At 40.7% G+C, this 17924-nt stretch overlaps 1 protein-coding gene across 3 annotated transcripts in view; it reads right to left on the reverse strand.

Moving 5' to 3' along the window:
• The window catches only part of FHDC1 (FH2 domain containing 1), a 36528-nt gene that overhangs the window by 10081 nt on the left and 8523 nt on the right, over positions 1 to 17924 (reverse strand). For all 3 annotated transcript variants that reach the window (XM_061374246.1, XM_061374238.1, XM_061374230.1), the window contains exons 3-9: positions 14523 to 14584; positions 13862 to 13964; positions 5390 to 5475; positions 5201 to 5301; positions 2468 to 2538; positions 2258 to 2365; positions 1254 to 1324 (exon numbers count right to left, since the gene is read on the reverse strand). In XM_061374246.1, coding sequence (XP_061230230.1) covers positions 1254 to 1324; positions 2258 to 2365; positions 2468 to 2538; positions 5201 to 5301; positions 5390 to 5475; positions 13862 to 13964; positions 14523 to 14584 — 602 coding nt within the window. The remainder of the gene's footprint in view (positions 1 to 1253; positions 1325 to 2257; positions 2366 to 2467; positions 2539 to 5200; positions 5302 to 5389; positions 5476 to 13861; positions 13965 to 14522; positions 14585 to 17924) is intronic.

Consider the following 17924-nt stretch of genomic DNA (forward strand, 5'->3'; position numbering starts at 1 on the left):
AAAACAGTAAAGCTGAATAATAAGTGACAGACTACAAAGCAGAGGATGGTGACAGCATGCGTAAGTTGGTCAGTGCACACACAAGTGAATGTAATGTGTGCTGTTTTCTTCTCTGATTACTTCATCTGCAAAGGTTAGTTCCCTGTTCAGGACAGATCATGGGTGTTTTTGCAAATAAGAAAAGCACTAGAAGATACAGGCTCTGTTTTTCTGCCTGTGAAGATGAAAGAGGATGGCCTACAAGTAAAGAAGGCAAGACAATGAGAAAATAAAGAACATAATGGTGGTTGTTTTAACATGATGTAGTTGGAAGGATTTATGAGCAACTTGCATATGACAGTTGTCTCTAATAAAGATCTTCCTCATGCCCAATGGTGAGACAAGCATTTAATTTTGTTTCATTTTCCTTACAGAGTGCATTCCCTGAACAGATTTCAGTGTGATTTACAACAGAAGTTGTTCAGCATTAACGAATGTGATCAAAGAACAAAGCGGCTAGCAAAAATATGGCCAGGTTTGGGATTCTGCCTGTTCCCCCGCTGTTTGCCAGGGGGCCTGCATGCTGAGGGAAGCTACATTCCCCAGCAGGCCGTAAGGCAGACTGCCAGAAAGGTGTGTGGGTTGGATGGCAGAGAGCCACACAGGTGGTCCCTCAAAAGTCTTCTGATTAACTCCATGACCACTCCTTCCCTCAGAAGATTTCAGTCTCCTTTGCAGATATTACTTAGCCCTTCATCAGAATTAAGATACTGGATCCATTTAACAGCTGGGAGAAGAATGTAAATAGATCACCCAAAGCTCAAGAGTTAAGGAAGTAGCAAAAATGGGAATGGAACTTCAGCACTGATAGGTTCCAGTTCTAACAGAAGCCAGGGCCACTACCTGTACCTGGTACCAGATCTGGAAAAGTACTGTAGCTTGCTCAGAGACACATGAAAATTGATGTAAGGAAAAACAGTAACATGCTTTTATTTCAATCCCTTCAAAATAACAGACACGTACATGTATTTGACAGAGACAAAATTACCAATAAACCATGGAGACCATGTCATAAAATCCCTCATACCTGAAGGCACATTGCAGGCATACTTCTGCTAGCAAATGGAAATGAAGCCCTCAAAGCTATAGTAAACATCTGTAAAGATCTCAGGCTTTGTGCCAAGATTATTTCTCTGAATAAGCCTCACTGCTTCACAAAGAAGAACACAAATAAGTCAGTTGTACCACCAGTTCTCAGTTTTCTTTTGACTTACCTGGCGGCATCATGAACATCCCTAATTTTTTCTGAGAAGCTGAGAAGAGCAGCATCTTTCTTTTGGGCTTCCTGAAACAAACAGAACAAAACCAAAACACACACAATCCATTAACATTCCACCACCATGCCAAAGTCCCTAAGCCCAGCAATTCTAAAGCCTCTGGAAGAGCACTTAAAGGTTTCTCTCCTGCACTATTTTTCTTCCCATCCAACCCTAACACAATTGAGCAGAGGACATCACTTAACAAGAGGGAAGGATCAGAATTGGAAACTTTAAACAACAGCTTCCACTTCCAGTGTACAATAATAGCTGCTTCTGCCAGTGAATACAAGTCATGTATTAATAGGGAATGTTAGGGAAAGAACAATTTAGTGATGTCCATTGTTTCAGGCAATACTATGTTTCCTGCACAAACATCAATTAAAACCCTATTGTTAGCTGATGGAAATCTGTTAAGCCAGTTTGTACACAGATAACCAAGTCACAAATAGAGGCATTTAAATTCTCTCCCTTCTGAAATCCCCTTGTTTAAATTTTCCTTCAGAATGATGAAATCCTGAAATTTTGAAAGGAAGGAAAACTAACTTGAAACTTGTCTGCAACAGCTTTAAAAAGAAAACAGTCAGTCACCAAGAGAGAGGAAGAACACCTCCCTACCAGTAATGCTGCTCAAAAGACTCAAAAGGACGCCTGAATGAGTATTCACCAAAATAAGCCACTTCCATGGTTTAAGAATTCAGGACAATAGAAACTACAATGAAGAAGTTAGACGAAGGCAAGTTTTTACATCATATAAAAAGCTTAAGTTTTCTATGTGCTCCTGGGTAAGATGACCAGACATAGGTGAACTGGTTAATTTTGTGGCAGAAGAAAGGTGAAGATTCAGATCAAAGCTGTAAAAAAGCTGCTTTTTCTGAGGCACACGGCCCCTTCTATTGTCTATCACCTATGGCTGTACAATTGTAGCAGATGCTTATACCAACAAAATAGCTTTTCTATACCAGAGCAACAAAATGCAGCAGACTCATCCCAGGTTTGTTTGCTTTTGTGTCCGCCAGCTTGAGCAGTGACGAGAGTTTAAATCCAACAGCATTGCCAGCATAACCTCCCTAAAAAGAAAAGAGCAAACAGCTGAGGTGTGACATCAATGGACTGCAGTACTAACAAGGAAGTTTGGTCAACCAGCTATGTCCATTTTGGATGTCACTTACCGCATTCATAATATTCCCAGCCTGAAGGACCAAGTGCAATATGGAATGCAGTTCCTCACAGGTCATTAACTCTGTAAGGAACAAGAACGTTACTGTCTAACAATTGCTTGTTTAGAAATATACACAGTCAGTTACCAACTCCTCTTCGTCTTAAACGCTTAAAGGTGAAAACTTTCATTCTAACAGGAAACTACAACAAATGGAAAAGGTCATGGGGGAAAAAAATGGTACTATAAAATATAAATTCACAGGCACAGTTGATAAACCTCAAGTACAGGTTCAGACTTTGGCTCAGCAAGTGTAATATTTCCAAGGCAACCCCCTAACAGTAGCAGACAACCGCTAACAAACATTTTGGGCCTAACGCTGCAATGTGCAACGTGCCTTATGCAAGCGGTTGAGTATCCTCACCACCTACTAATTGCAGTGTGAGGCAAGTGTTCTGCACCCAGCAGGATCCATTTGCCATCTGCCGGGACTGGGCTTTTGAGCAGTTACTCTCTGTTTGGGAGGCTTAGCCTTCAAGCCTGAAAAGATAACAGCCAATCTTTAAATTTTCCTCGCTTATGCCACTCCAGCTATGAATCATAATTTTATTTCTGTATGCTCACCAACTCAGAGCAGCATTTATTTCACCTCAGTCGTGTCACAGATGATTTAGCACAGTTGCATTCAGTCTGATGCTAACAGTCTAATGGAACAAAGCTACCCTTGAAAGCTTTTCCATCACAGAAGCCCATTTTGCACACATTTCCATTTTTTTCCAAAATGCACAGTAATGCTCTATCTGAATTCATACGAACACACACCAATACATGTGCTTAAAAGTCACCAGATGGATTGCCCTTAGGAATAAGATACAGAAATTCAGAACTGTAAAGAGTTAATGAATTGGCATTACACAAGTGGCACAGCAAACCAAATAATTCCAAATTTGCAAGTCCTCACAGAGCAAGAAAAATAACATGAGCTGGTTTTAATGTAAGGTGCTATAGTTTACACTAATGATAAAAGGTGAAATCCTTTTGATTGCAGTGTAAGTACTTTTAAAAGCTATTTTGCTTCGAAATTCACATTCTATAACCTATCCTGCATTTGACTGTTCAGCAGCAGAATACACTAACCTATCATTTTGGAAGCAGACAGCCCTTGTATCTTCGGATTTCGGTATTATCAGCCTAAAAACATACAACTAATTAAATAACCTCTGATCTAACAAACTGTAAGTGAGGAAGCAAGAAAGAAAAAGAATACAGAAGGGAACACCAGCTTCCACAAGGCCAAGAGGGCAACTTCTAAATATTTTGCATAGTGAAAGCCTGCTCAGCGTCACTAGCAGCTACCTCCATTTGCAGGCTAGATGAGAATCCATGAGGTGATTTAGACCATCCTAACCCCTAGTGATTATCAGTGTTAGAATTTAAGTAAATATTCTCTCAGCTTAATTACAAGGAAAGAAACGCAGGAGACAGGAATAGAAAAGTAGACATAATTCCTAAACAACTTCGGGCTATCAACAAACCCTGAAGTGGAAACACCAAATGGAAAAGAGCACATGACACAAGTGGACTGAAAACAGGGAAGCTCAGTCAGTCTGATTTGCATGGCTGGCCTGATGCAGGAGCTGGAGACCAAAGTGTCTCCTCTGGATGGAATGAATTCACCAGTTCACAGATGTCCTGGGTGAAGGACATGAAGGACAACAGGGTGTGGTTGCTTTTACACATAACAGATTCCCTCACCTATGTCTGTTGCTCAAAACACAAACAAGGATTTGAAAGAGATCCCAATAAAAGGCCAAACTCAAGCCTCAGCCTAAGCTAAGGCACATTTTTCTAAGTCCAGAAGGACCAGTTCAGTCACCACTGGTGGGAAAAACACACCAGGCTTTTTCCCCTTTCCTTTCACTAGAAAGGCCTGTCCTAAGCACCAGTGCTCACAGTGGAGTATTTTTACTACTGCATCTTCTTATACCACCAGAAAGAGTTTAAACAGTGCTCTAGGAGCCTGTCAAAAAACCTGCCAGCATGAATAGGAATTTCATTTTGAGGAACAGGACAAATGTGCACTCAGAACGTTTGAAAAAGCCAGCCTTAATGTTTAACTGAAACCAGGACTGAACTGTTTTCCTGCGGAGTAAAAGACACCAGATTACCTTATCAATAACCAGCTGCAGCATTTCAAAACTTGTGAGATTTAGAGACATGAGAGAAACGTAGAGAAACACAGATAACAAACACAGAAAACAAAGGAATAGCATTAGGTCTCCACAACAAAGATTTCTGCCCAACAACACTGCCACCTCAAAAAGCAATGGCATACAGAGGAATTGGAAATGACATACAGTGATTTTCTCTATGGATCTCTGAGAGACTGAGCAGAGGGGTGTAACAACTGCATTCAATCACAGAGACAGCAATGCATGAATGAGCAAAGTGTATTCAAAAGATGATTTATCCTAATTTGGCCATGGACGCCCTTGCTTCTCTCAGGTTTGGATCAGCTGCTTGTAGGCCTTGGTCATGAACTCATTGCTAGTCTGTCCAAAGTCTCCAGATTTTTGATTCTGGAAGCAAAGGTTTGCCAGGCACACCCTGATGGCAGCTGTCAGAGGGGAGTTAGCTTTTTAATAGCGAAGGTACCTGAAATTCAAGCTCTAGTCTTCATAATGCAGACTAATTAACATGCTAACAAAAACAAGAGTATTATGCGTGTCCCAACATGCTTAATTACCTTTTGTTGCCCGTCTTATAATTTTCATGTCATCCTGTAGAGAAGCACAGGAGGGTGAGAATTCCCTCTCGAGCACCATGGCTTCAATCCTAAGAGCGTAGCTGGAGCAAACAAACACGTTTAGAACTGTTTAGATCTGACAGCCAAAAGAGAACAATTATTGCTAGCAGAATAAACCTATCTCCTTACTTTGGCACCTGGATTAGTAAATACATGAAGGAATCAGCTTGAGACAGTTTTGATACATCTCCATCAAAGGCTTTTAATTTCTTTACCTAGAAAAGAGAAAAAAACACTAGAAAAGAATTTTATCAAAGGTTAAGATTAACTTGACTTTGGAAGGAAACATATCTTCAGAAGCAGTGAATTTAACAGGAGGCATTAGAGAGTGCCCTTAGTAACCAGCTGGATGGCTTCACTGTCCAAGCTCCTGTAATTTGCACACACCTCAATCACAAAAAGAGCAAGAACAGTAACATCACTCTTCTCCCAAAAACCTAGCTACACATCCCAGTGGAAAAAATACAATGCCATCGTTTTGACTGGTGATTCTGATCAATATTTTCTGATTTCTGGTTCATCATTCTGATTCATGATCAATGACTGCTCTCATCACTATGTTTAGGACACTGCTGTCTCAGTTTCTCCACGAGAACTCTTCTTTCTGACTGGTTGATTTTGTATTCTCTAGCTGTTTGCCCAGTAAATAGATGCTTAAGTGATGATCTGCACAAATGATCCTCGACTCTTCAAAACCGTGATACGCACTTAGGCATAGCTTAAGTGTTCAGCATTTCCAGCATAGGACTGCCTAGATCTCGCTGGCACAATGCAGCTAAGGTTTAAGTTATGGGTTTTCCAGATACTTGCATCAACCATTTCCTCTAAACCTCTCTTAAGGGGCAAACTTCATGATCCTGAGTTTGTATTTTCATTCATACGAGATATTTTAAAGATAAATGCAACCTTGCATATAGATTACTTATTTTCAGTACTTTGAGAAAGCCATTTACATGCAAAGAAAATATCACTGCATTAATTTTGTCAGTCTTCCTTCCCAGCTCCACCAAAATCCATGTATTTGCATGATCTGGAAGCCACTGATCTGCCCACATACTTACTATTTGTTTATACAGAAGGACTGGAAAATACATGCACATATGTTTAAGTGTAACTGGAATTTCTTCCACATCTTCCAACACAGCAACCGTGTCCAAAAGCAGCACTCACTCTCAATTACAGTATTTCTTCATTCGACCAACAAGTTCACACCCAGTACCAGTTGTATGTTTCCACTGATTTACACACCAGCTATCATCCTTCCTTTTTGTAATGCTACACTTCAAGCCCATTTGCAACCACTTCTACAGTCCTCAGTTTTAGAAAGCAGATTAAGCTATCTTGGAAAGAACCACACTACATCAGAGCATCAGCAGTTATCAGGTTGCCACGATTTAGCAGGATATCCACAGGTTTTTAAAAGTATCAGGCTCTAAATTCATCACTTTTTTTCTGTGAAAGCAGAAAAATAATTGGCTTGTAGTGGAAAACAACACATGCTACACTAAACTAGGGATTTAAAATAAATTCTGGACTACCAGAAGAAAAGGATTCTTTTCCTTATGAAAAAATAGACACGTCGAGAGCACATTAAGAGAAACCAAAATTAAAAATAAAACCTACAATAGAAATAAAGTTGCTTTCCAAAACCAAACAAACAAGCAAACAAAAGAACCCACCCAAACCAACAACCCACCTTATGACCCAGAAAGAGAATTCTGAATCAAAAAGCAACCTTTATTCAGGCTATCTAACTCCTTCTCCTAACATGCACACACGCCCTCTTTTAACTCATGACACTCAGACAAAAGCTGCTTCTAAAGGTAAACAGCATACCCGTTCTTTTGAGGCCTGAGAAAACTCCTAATTTAGAGTCATTCAAGACGTCTGCCAACAAAAAAACAGGAAAGACGAGACTTGACATTTCTGATATTTCTAAAATGTTAAACAAGCAAGGGGCAAACCGAGACCAAGTACTTGTCCACACACCATGAAGAGGGCAGGGGGAGATGCCTACTATCTGTCTTTGCAGGTGTTCTTTAACCTAGCTTCCAAAAAAGAGTGGTCTGCAACCTAAACAATAAAAATGGCAAGTTTTCCAACCTCAGTTTAGTATGTTGCAAATATCAAAGTTTGCCTGAACAGGAGAGAGGCATTCAGATTTGGGGTGGGGGGAGGAGGAAAAAACAAAAAAAAGAAAAGCAGCTCACAAAAAAAGCCACCCCAAATTACCAAAATTAGTATCATATAAACCACAGGAAGATGCAATTTTAAGATTTAAATGCACAAAACAACAAGAGATCCTGAGATACTCACAGGAATATTAACTTACTCATGCCACCTGTACTATTCTTAAGTACACTTTTGACGGTAAGTAGCAATCAATGTTATCTATATGGAATGTTACTTTCACAGACACTGGATGAAATCCTCTTTCTTCTATGCTATTGTATTAGGAAAAATGCCTAGAGTGGTACAAGGGAGTACTAAATCCCAGAATTCATCCAGAGGAGGAACTTTCCTATATACACACAACAGAAGACTGCCTTCTGGGGCTGCCTTCTGGTGAGTAGGATGGGGTGTGAATGTCACAATGCAAAAAGCTTTGGGCAGCAGTCAACCCAAAAGACAGTCAGTGTAATCAGCCTTAAAACAAAGATGTAGTCACTGCCACCTGGTTACACTTGTACCACCCCGTATCAGCCATCTTACCCCCACTGCCTTTGTATTAGGTGTCCAAAAGAAGTGGCACCTGACAAGCCTCAAACCCAAGCAAGGTGAGGGATAGTGACCCATTCCACAAATGGACAAAACAGAGTACAAGATAGCTATAAGGTCCTTTTCATAGTGGAATTCAGCAGAGCACTGCCTGGTTCTTCATACATGTCATATGTTTTTGGCACAGGAAACTAAATCCCCTGTTAACTCGCCCTTAAAATACTAAATGGTCTGCGGAACAGCTAATATAAAGTTGGGACAACAATTTATTTTGTGTTCCCTCCTTCTTACAGACTTCATCTTGAAAAGTACCAGGTATCTCACCATGAAGCAGAAAAAAGTAAGTTATTTGACTTAATTGACACTACCTATAAACTAAAACGGCTTCTGAACCTCAAAGCTAGAAATTACTGAAACACATTTTGGGTGGCTGCCCCTATGCATTCCAAGGCAGGCTAATCAAAAGCCGGTGGGATTGGCCTCTTCTCTCTGCAGCCAAGTTGTCCAGGTCTTCCCAAAGAGAACTGAGATTCTCTGATGGCTCCCAGAAGTGGGGTCAAATTCAAATACCAAATGCAGCCAGGAACTGCACAGAAACTATGGGGACTGCCAACAATGTTCACGATTAATCATGTTAACAGATAGAGTAGACAGGTTTATAATTAGTCTGGGAACAAAAGAGCTAAAAATTGTGCTTTATTTTAAAATCACACCAAGGCCTTGACCTCCTCTCCTCAAGCACAAACAAAACCTTTTCCACAACAGTACACAGCCACGTACCAAGATACGGCAATGTAGTGTGTAGATGCAAGAGAGCATAATTACATCATACGCTTAGTTCTGTATTACTCAAATTGGGCACAGAGCTACTAATTTGATTTTTCATTATATTTGTATATGGAATATGCACTGGCACTGTCCATGCATGCCCATGCACACTAAATCAGATTTTAGATACAGAAGGTTCTCACATATGTAATTTGCTTCATTTTAAAAACAGTTATGAAAGATCTTTGATTTGGTTTGTGAACAATTGGAGTAGATATGCCTATTGCAAGTATCTTGTTATTCCTCACAGACATGAAAGCTACTGCGTTCCTGTCACTCCAGTTCTCAAGTTATTTTTGAGCTACCAGTAGCACCTCCTTACAGCTAGTGGGATTTTACTTTATGGCATCAAATAGGTATGTTGCACTCCTATGGAGGATCTCTGAAGAGTATAAATCCCTACACTACTCATCCTTACATATGCTCGTAAGTAAGTATTTCCCTGCATTCTGGTTAAGTCAAGTATTCCCCACATTATAAATGAGTAAGTAAAGCCAAGTGCGGTAGTCCAGAGGAATAAACATCACGGTGTTTTGGTGTTTGGTTTGGTTTTTTCTACTATTTCCACACCATTGCAAACATTCTGGGAGAATTCACACTAAAGAAAAAGAGTTAAAAAATACCAAAATCCCCAAAGATTTCACAGTGGAATCCAACTACAAGAGCATGTGGGAAAGCAGCTAGAACATTAGGAGGGGAGGCACCATGGAGCACATGCCTGGGCAGTGGCAAACCTCCATCAGCAAATGATTCGAAGGAAAGGAGAAAAACCTGCAGCTAGCAAAGGGGTGAAAGAAGGGAGCAGGAGATGAAAGCTGAGACAGATGCTCAGCCACATACAGCGCTGGCTAAGGAAAGGAGGGGGCAGTTAACTACAAAAACATGGTTTGATGAGGGTAGAGGTGACAGACAGAAACAATTCCAGTAAAGCAGGTGACAGATGACTAGGGTTTTAGAACAGAGTATATGAGCAAAGGACAGGCATGAGGCATTATAAAGGAAGTTAAAGCATTGTGTTGTTAACCTGGGTGTGCATGTGTGTGGGTGTCTTGATTAGCAGTGTGATATGCTCCGTTCTGTATGTATTTAAAGTACAAATTCTAGCTATTCTAGCTCATTAAACACTGGACTCTTAACATTTACCAGTCCGGGCCTGCTCAAGAGTGCAATGATATACACATAAAAGCAAAATAAAGCTTCTCTGCTTTGATCAGGATGTCAGTAAATGACAGCTACCAGCCATTTAACAGGGTATCATTAAGAAACAGCTAGGAATCTTTTTAGAAGTGCTATAGCAGAGAAGGTCATTGCTTCAGTAAAGACAAAGGCTCCCTGGAAAAAAAACCACGAGCTGCAAAAGGAATGAAGCAGAGGAGATTCCAAAGAGGCTTTTCTTCCTCTTAGAAAACTGCCAACCGCAGTAAGGCACAAAGAGCAGGACTTCTAGCAAGGCTTACACTAAACCAGTGATTGTATCTTACTTAGTAATGTATGGAGAATTTTTATACCTTTCCTTGGTCTGTTTTCTTTAACCACTGTATCACGGCTGGGCTGGTGCCACACCCGCAGCCCTGAACTAAACACTGAGTGGAACCCTGCCGCCAGCTCCAGGTTTGCCAGCGTCAGGAACTTGTCAAGTTTCTCTAATGAAACATTTAAAAATACTCAGACATTTTCGGTTGACAAAAGACTTCGCAGCGGTGCCAGCATTTCAATAATGGTCTTATTCACATCAGCAAAAACATCCAAAGAGCCAGTATTTGCCAGTTATACACAAAAATCCCAACAGCTTTAACAGCTGCTGGGGTTTTTCATAGAAAACAGCTAGAAAATTGCTAGCAGTGAGACCTATTCCTGCATATAAAGTGGCCACATTACAGTACTGTAAAAAGGTAGTTTTAAAGACAACGGATGTTACATCTATTTGTTAGCCCCTGCTGTCAAAAAGCTGCTCCATCTCAAAGATGCTGCAACATCCATCAGAAGCCTGAAATAATATAGGCTGAAATTATGTAAAGTATGTCACATACGTCAAACTGGTGACCAGGGCACGTTCAGGTAACGTGACTGTGTATCACACTTCTTGATAAGATAACACTGGAGTATAAAGCCAGTGTTTATTCACACTAGACAAACTGAAAAGGTTGCCAGTAAAGAAAGAAGAAACATGATGGCCCAGTTGTCCTTTCTAAAGCTATGACCAGGAATGGTGTTCCGCTCTTCAGGTCCTTTAGCTTTCACAGCCTAAGGATTCATGGTACTGTATAAAAGAGAAAGTAGATGATATCTCCAAACACTGCGGTGGAGCCCATGCCTGGCAGGGGGTACTTGGCTCTCATTCCAACCTGCAAGACAACTATGCCATTGGGAAATGTGACTGTAAATACCCGAGCTGCTGAAAAGAAGTGCATACAAAGAGACACTGCAGAAGCCCACCCATGGTTACACCAAGAGTTCACCCTGGTAACTGAAAAACAACTAACCTTTTTAGCATCTGACTGCTCAAGTCTCTGCTCAGAGTAATTCTCAACCCCTACAAAACCAAAGCAGGTCTTCAGGAAAACAGGATGTATCTACAGGTAATCCCATGAAACCCTTGCTGAGGACAGGTACAATGTTCTGCAGGGACAGGCCGATGTGATGACACTTTGCCAGTGACCTCTTGTGATACAACCACCACATTGGAAAGACATTAGAGACTATTAAACAGAATAGGGAGCAGCAGAACAAATAACACCACTTCATCTGACATCTCTAGCGATTCTGGATTATTTGCCTGTGGAGAGGGACTGTATAGTTCTGGTGGCTTCCCCTTAGCAAATGGTGAATCGCTATTCCAGGAGACAGGGATTCAGACTAAGAGGCAGACAGTAAACTAACAAAAGAGAAGGGAGAACAATGAACATACATGTGGGCCAAAAAAATGCTGGGAAAGATGAACAACAAAAGTTCTGAAGCTCCTAAACAGAATGAGCATTTTACCTGACTAAGCTAAAATCTTAGGAGCCACAGCAGTAAATGGGTTATTAGACCCACTTATTCTCTGAAGCATGGAGGACATGAAGGCACTGACAGGTTTTTCCATACCTGCTGAAGCATCAGTAGCTAACACTCAGCATCTTCTCCCTGTCCTGCCCCTCCACCCCAGCTCTTGAGGAGAAAGTTAACTTCCCAAGAAGTTAAACAATTACAGGGAGAATAACAAAGGGAAAGGGGGTCTCTCCCTTTCCTGACAGTAAGCAATGAGATCTCTGAAGCACGGAACTAATCAAATACATATAAATACCTGCACACTAGTAACGAGCCTCTTTCCAGCCTTCTCTTGGGCACACCAACAAATCCAGCATCTAATGTCCCTTTATTTCTAATGCTCCTCTGCACCATAAGATTTCTTCGATTAATTTCTCAAGTACCTTCTTAAAAACACTTAAGTACTCTGGCCCCACTTGAGGGGGGACCCTGTTGTCAAATCATCTAATGGGAAATAAATACACCTTTTCCCTCTTAGCAGAAACTACTGGATATCTAAAGCATCTAGCCGAGTATTGCAGATAAAATTCTGACAGAATTCAGCAACTTCCCATTCTGGCTGAATTCTGTTTCTATCACATACAAGTACACTACTGGAAAGATTTTCTACTTGTTGTAAAATATCAACCAAGATCTAAACCAGAAAGAGGAAAAGGAATAAAAATACCTTTCTTCTAGTCTAATTTGCTGAATTTACACAAAGCTAACTAGGAGCCACTTGCTTTTACTGTTCTCCTCTGTATGACTCTTTCAGAGGAAGGACATAAATTCTGTTCAAATAGATGAATATGTAGTGAAAGTCAAATAAAGACACAAGGGGGAATAGTTTTGAGCTCCCAGAACTGTCATCTTTTTTTTTTTTGTTAGATTAATTACATTTCAGCTTGTTGATATTCCCTAACCTCAAAAAGTGTATTAATCAAATATAATAACACAACACTGCTTTTACAAGATTCCCTGCAAAAGCAGCCCTATTTAGGATTATATATTTGACAGCAACATGATACATGTTTTGCTGTTGACTGGATCTGAGGTTTGCAGCTGCACAGAGGAAACAGTGCTTTGACAGTACGACCTTGAAGTGGTAAAACATGTGTGCTGAGGTTGATCTGTACCTCGACATTAACTAGCAATTTCCCAGGTTTCCGCCATCACTTTGATGTGAAGCACTCAAGCAATTCTAATGCTAATTTTGTCAAGTTTGTGGTATACATTTCTCTCAAGTATATACAAATGGGTCAGTGCAAGTATGTGAGCAGACAAGGAACTTTGCATCATTAAGTAGGGCTCCCAGGTCAGTCAATGAAGCTTCACATCTTTAATCATGCGAATGGACTTGAAGGTTGGAGCTGGAAGGGGAGAAAGCAGCACTTGCATGTTGGTCATCAGGTGAGTATGGAGACGCTGCAGAAGGTGCTGCTGGTAATTCTATGCCTCCTAACACATCTTGTTTGGAACACTAAGCCATGTTAGCAAATTCTATGGGTGCTGCACAGTGGAGCAATCTTTCCTCCCTGTTGGAACCCAACAACCCAGGTGCAGGAGCGGGCAGATCCCAGATCAACAAGCAGACAGCAAGCCAGAAGAAAGAAGAGACAGTAACATAGGACTACCAATACTCAATTTGCAGGCACTGCAATGGGAAAGCATGAGGCAGGTGCCAAGAAGTGAAACTTAATTTGCATTAGCCTATACTTTGATTCTGAGTTCTCTGACAACACCACCAGCCCACCCCAGCAGAGTTACCTGCACACAGGAGGGTTCCAGCTCTTATTAAAATGTTTATGGGACAAAAAGTACATTGTAAGGAACATCAGAGAAACAAGAATACCTTTATCAGTACTTTCATTAAGAAGCACCTTACATGTAAGTGAAACTACTTGATTGTGACTTCAATACCACATATCAAATGAAGATGAAACCCTTGCACTCAGTGGTTTCCTACCCCTGGCCTGAGTAAGGCTTTGGGAATCCCAGGCAATAGAACTCTACAGAACACAAGTTCCATGTAACACCATTGTTTACCTCTTCTGCTTCTGGTAACAATTTAAGAAATTCATGCAGCAGTTCAGAACCATAGGGCTCACTTCTTCCATGATAAATATCTTCAATGATGGATTCAGCAGACCTTGAAAAAACAATTGAGCATACACATTTCTAACACTTGCAGGGTTAAAAAGAACCAAAAACCCATGCCAGGGCTACTCAAAGGAACTGAAATGAGGTTATGTATCACTGTCCACAGCAGGACTGTTCTAATACCACTTTCAGTGATGACTTCACCAAAGGGCAACATTATTAGTGAATAAAGATAACACTGAAACTGCTAGCTCTTAAAAAGGAATTCCCCACCTCACCCCTTTCTATTAATTCTTTATAAAAAAGGAAGCTGGTAAAAAGCAGCTCTCACACGGTATTACATGAGGTACAAGGATTCCCCTGAGCTATACCTGAAAACTCACTTCAACTGGTCAATAGTAACGAACTGTAAATGTTTGGTGCTAAGTCATAATGGCACTCTAAACTAAACATCTTAGAAAACAAATTATGACCAGTTACTTATGACAAACCTATACAGAACTATAAACTCCACAATGAATAGAGCACAATATACAATAAATTGACTACTACTATTCTTTTATACATCCATAGCTTGCACTAGCTGCATAGAAAAAACAAATCTTACTTTTTGAACTGTTTGAGAAATATCCCAATGTTCATACTTCTTTTTGCGTCCAAAATGGAAACCTGGGAGAGAAAGCAAGAGATTAATGTACCAGTACCTAAGAAAATAGCAGGTATCATTTCTTAACTTGTTACAGATAATTGTTTGCAGCTGCCACCAAATCACAGGCTAAATGAATACACAGAGTCACTTCTTATCAACAATCATATATTACAGAACTATTTTTTACCAGGGAAATACACAGCACGCCCACAAAAGCCTTTTCCAAGTGAAGAACAAAAACCATAGCAACATTTACAGAAGGAAGGAATCAAGTTTTATTTCATTACAAAGTAAAAACATTCTTCTTGCTTATTTCATAATGCTGCATCTGCGAAATGTTGCTTGTCAGGTAATACACTATTGCATTTGAAGGCCACATGGCTAGTGAGCACCGCACTTCAAGCCCCACTTATTTCAGAGGGTTTGTAACAAATGTGGATGGGTTTCTAAGCAGAGGTCAGTATGCACTACTGACTTCATACATGGAAGCTAACAGCCATGCTGATCCGCAGGAAGGTAAGTCAATCTTCAATCAAAACCTGAAACAGATAATGCTCAAATCCACTTGCTTGCAAACAGAAACCCATAATAATAATAGTCTCCCCATACATTATATGTTAAAGCTGATTTGCTGTACCATCTTAAGTGTACAGTTCTGGAGGTTAAGAGACAAAAAAAACCACCCTGCAACATTAACTTTTTCCCCCCTAATTAATTTTGGAAAAAAAATAATACTTTTAATACTAGCTTTTGTTCCTTTAACAGCACACAAGCTCAAACCTGAGGCGTTTGCCCTGTTCCAGGGAATCCTGTCCTAAAGGTTACAATTTTACCACAGCTATTTTGGTGATAAGAGCTACAAAAGTCATGAGATTTACAAGGACAAGAGAACTGTTTCCCATTAACAAGGCTACCCGACTGCTACAATAAAACAACTTGGTACACACAGATGTTTAAGTCTGCTGTTGGGACTCATGATGTTTGAGGTCTTGGCAGCTGGAAAGGTGTCTTGACCTCTGCGACAGTACACAAATTAGAAATACATATATAAACTCAATGTTAGCACTGTCACAGAATTGACTTAGTCTGCAGTTAGCTGGTGACAGTGATTAATGTGCTATCCCCAACATGCACCCAGGAGACAGCCTCCTCAGCTACTGAAAAGAGTGAACCAAATTCAGGAGTTTTCTGAAATTTGGGAGTTTCCTCTCTTCTGAAACCAGCAAAGACTGGAAAACACAGGATATATCTATCAGCATATTGGTTGTAATTAGATGACTGCTAGCCTGAAGCCCTTCAGTTTTAGCATATGCCAAGATAAGAGGACAGACTGTGGTTTATTCTCCTGTTATCTCAGGAGTTGAGAGGCCCCCAACAGATCATTAAGGAAAAGCCCCTTAACATAGGACAGGTTCAACTCTCTCTCCTCCTGCAGTATCTAATCTTTTTCAAAAGCTTTACTGCAGGGACCTCTCACTGACCTCTCAAACTGCAGCTCCAGTCTCCAATTGCTCTGGTCACTCCTAACTGATTCCCCTGTAAGCTTTCCCTATAAGCTTTGCCATCTTGAGTTGGCTTTCGGTTTGTTGGGGTTTTTAAAAGTATATTCAACCTTCTCTACATATTATTTTCAGGCACAGCAACTGTTACAATAAGGCTGGTCATCAGTTGGGTAAGCCTTTGGTTTCCATGGCACAACTCAGACTTACAGTACAACCTCAGACAAAACTGGAGAATTTTTGTAACATCTTCCCTTGCAGAAAAACAACAGATGGCTACAGATCCAGCTGCAGCTGCCTTATCAGTACAACATAAAAATGTCATAGCTGTTCTTAAGTACAAGGACCTTACACACACTTCTTCCTCTGGATGTGATTGTACTCTATTGTTCCCTTTGATTTCTTGTTCACGCACACAATCAAAACACATGGTTTGGTTTTTGGTCACTCTCTGCTTGGTGTCCACTTCAAGATTATCAGAAGTGTTTGAAAAAGCTGTCATTACTTAACCACCTTCAAGGTGTTTCTAGATAGGAGCATGAGGAGGAGAAAAGGGGAACCTGGCAGATACTCCGTAACTACAACTCCATGCACAAAAACACAGTATATTCCATCTCACATGCAGCTGCATATTAGATTCATAATCTTGGCCTTAACATCTGTTCATAATGTCTACTCTTCTTCCTCACCAAGCTGTCATTTGATTTTGTCCCTGCAGAAAGCTGTCTGCATGACTTCCTAACAAGCTGTTGCTTTTTACCATTTAAACATTACCCCAGCTTCTTATAAATTCTGCTCAGCTTGCTCCTATGTTCTGTTCATGCACACTTGCAGCACTGGCGCCCACACAGCATGTTCCAAATCTCTGTCTGCCACCTAAGGAGATCTTTAAAGTGCTGCCCACCAATACCCTCGGACTTCCTGACTCGAAAAGTTACACTGGACTGTAATTAAAGATTGAGAACGGACTTTTCTAGTATCACTGCATGTGCTTCTCATCACCACAGTATTCAACTCAGCCCGTTTCTGAAACCTGCAGCAGGCACAGATCATGGGGGGTAGTAACAGCATCAGTTGGACCAGTGTTAACCCACCACTGAAATATTCACTGCTGTAGATGTATCAAGGGACAGGGAAATTCAGCAAGAGTAACATGGTGAAGTTGTTGTGATGGTAAAAGGAAAGCTACACCTGAACTCTGACACAAACTTGCAATCAACATGAAAGATCAAGGAGTGGTTTGGGAGACACATAAAGTCCCACATCAATATTGACTTTGTGGTGACTGCAGAAATGCAATAGAAGTTTCTTGCCATGAGACTGTCAATGAGGAACAAGAACACGACAAAGTGGATGATAGCTTTGTGAAAGCAAAACATTATGTGTATTCTCTGGATAAGAACAATGGAGTTTCACATGGTGGGATACAGTTTAAAAATTGCATCAAGCATACAACAGCCTGGTGGCACAGGCTCAGTGCTGGAGGTTAGGGATGCTATAAGCACCTTCCTGCTTCAGCATCCATTTCACTCAAAACACATCCTGGTTGCAGAGTTTAAAACACTCTGGCCTCTATTCTCAGAGCCACACACACTGCCTGGAGTGGTTGAGGAAAGGTGAACTTCCACAGCATGGCAGCGTGAACACAGCAGCTTACTACAGGGCCATTCTGCTCCATGTCATCCTCTGTGGTCACATTCCTAGCCTGCTCTTTCCCTTAGGCAGGCTCTGGTACTCATCTCATTGTTTTTTTGCTGTGTTAGTCCTTTGCTGGATTAACAGGTTGAATCAGCTCTCAAGAAGACGGAATGAGCATCAGAGCCAGCACAGGGAAAATAAGAAGGAGGGAATGGCTAGGAGA

The sequence above is a fragment of the Neopsephotus bourkii genome, unplaced genomic scaffold (genome assembly GCF_033783945.1).
Source record: "Neopsephotus bourkii isolate Nb327-2 ecotype Australia unplaced genomic scaffold, CSIRO-AGI_Nbou_v1 NB_168, whole genome shotgun sequence".
In the NCBI taxonomy this organism is placed as follows: domain Eukaryota; kingdom Metazoa; phylum Chordata; class Aves; order Psittaciformes; family Psittacidae; genus Neopsephotus; species Neopsephotus bourkii.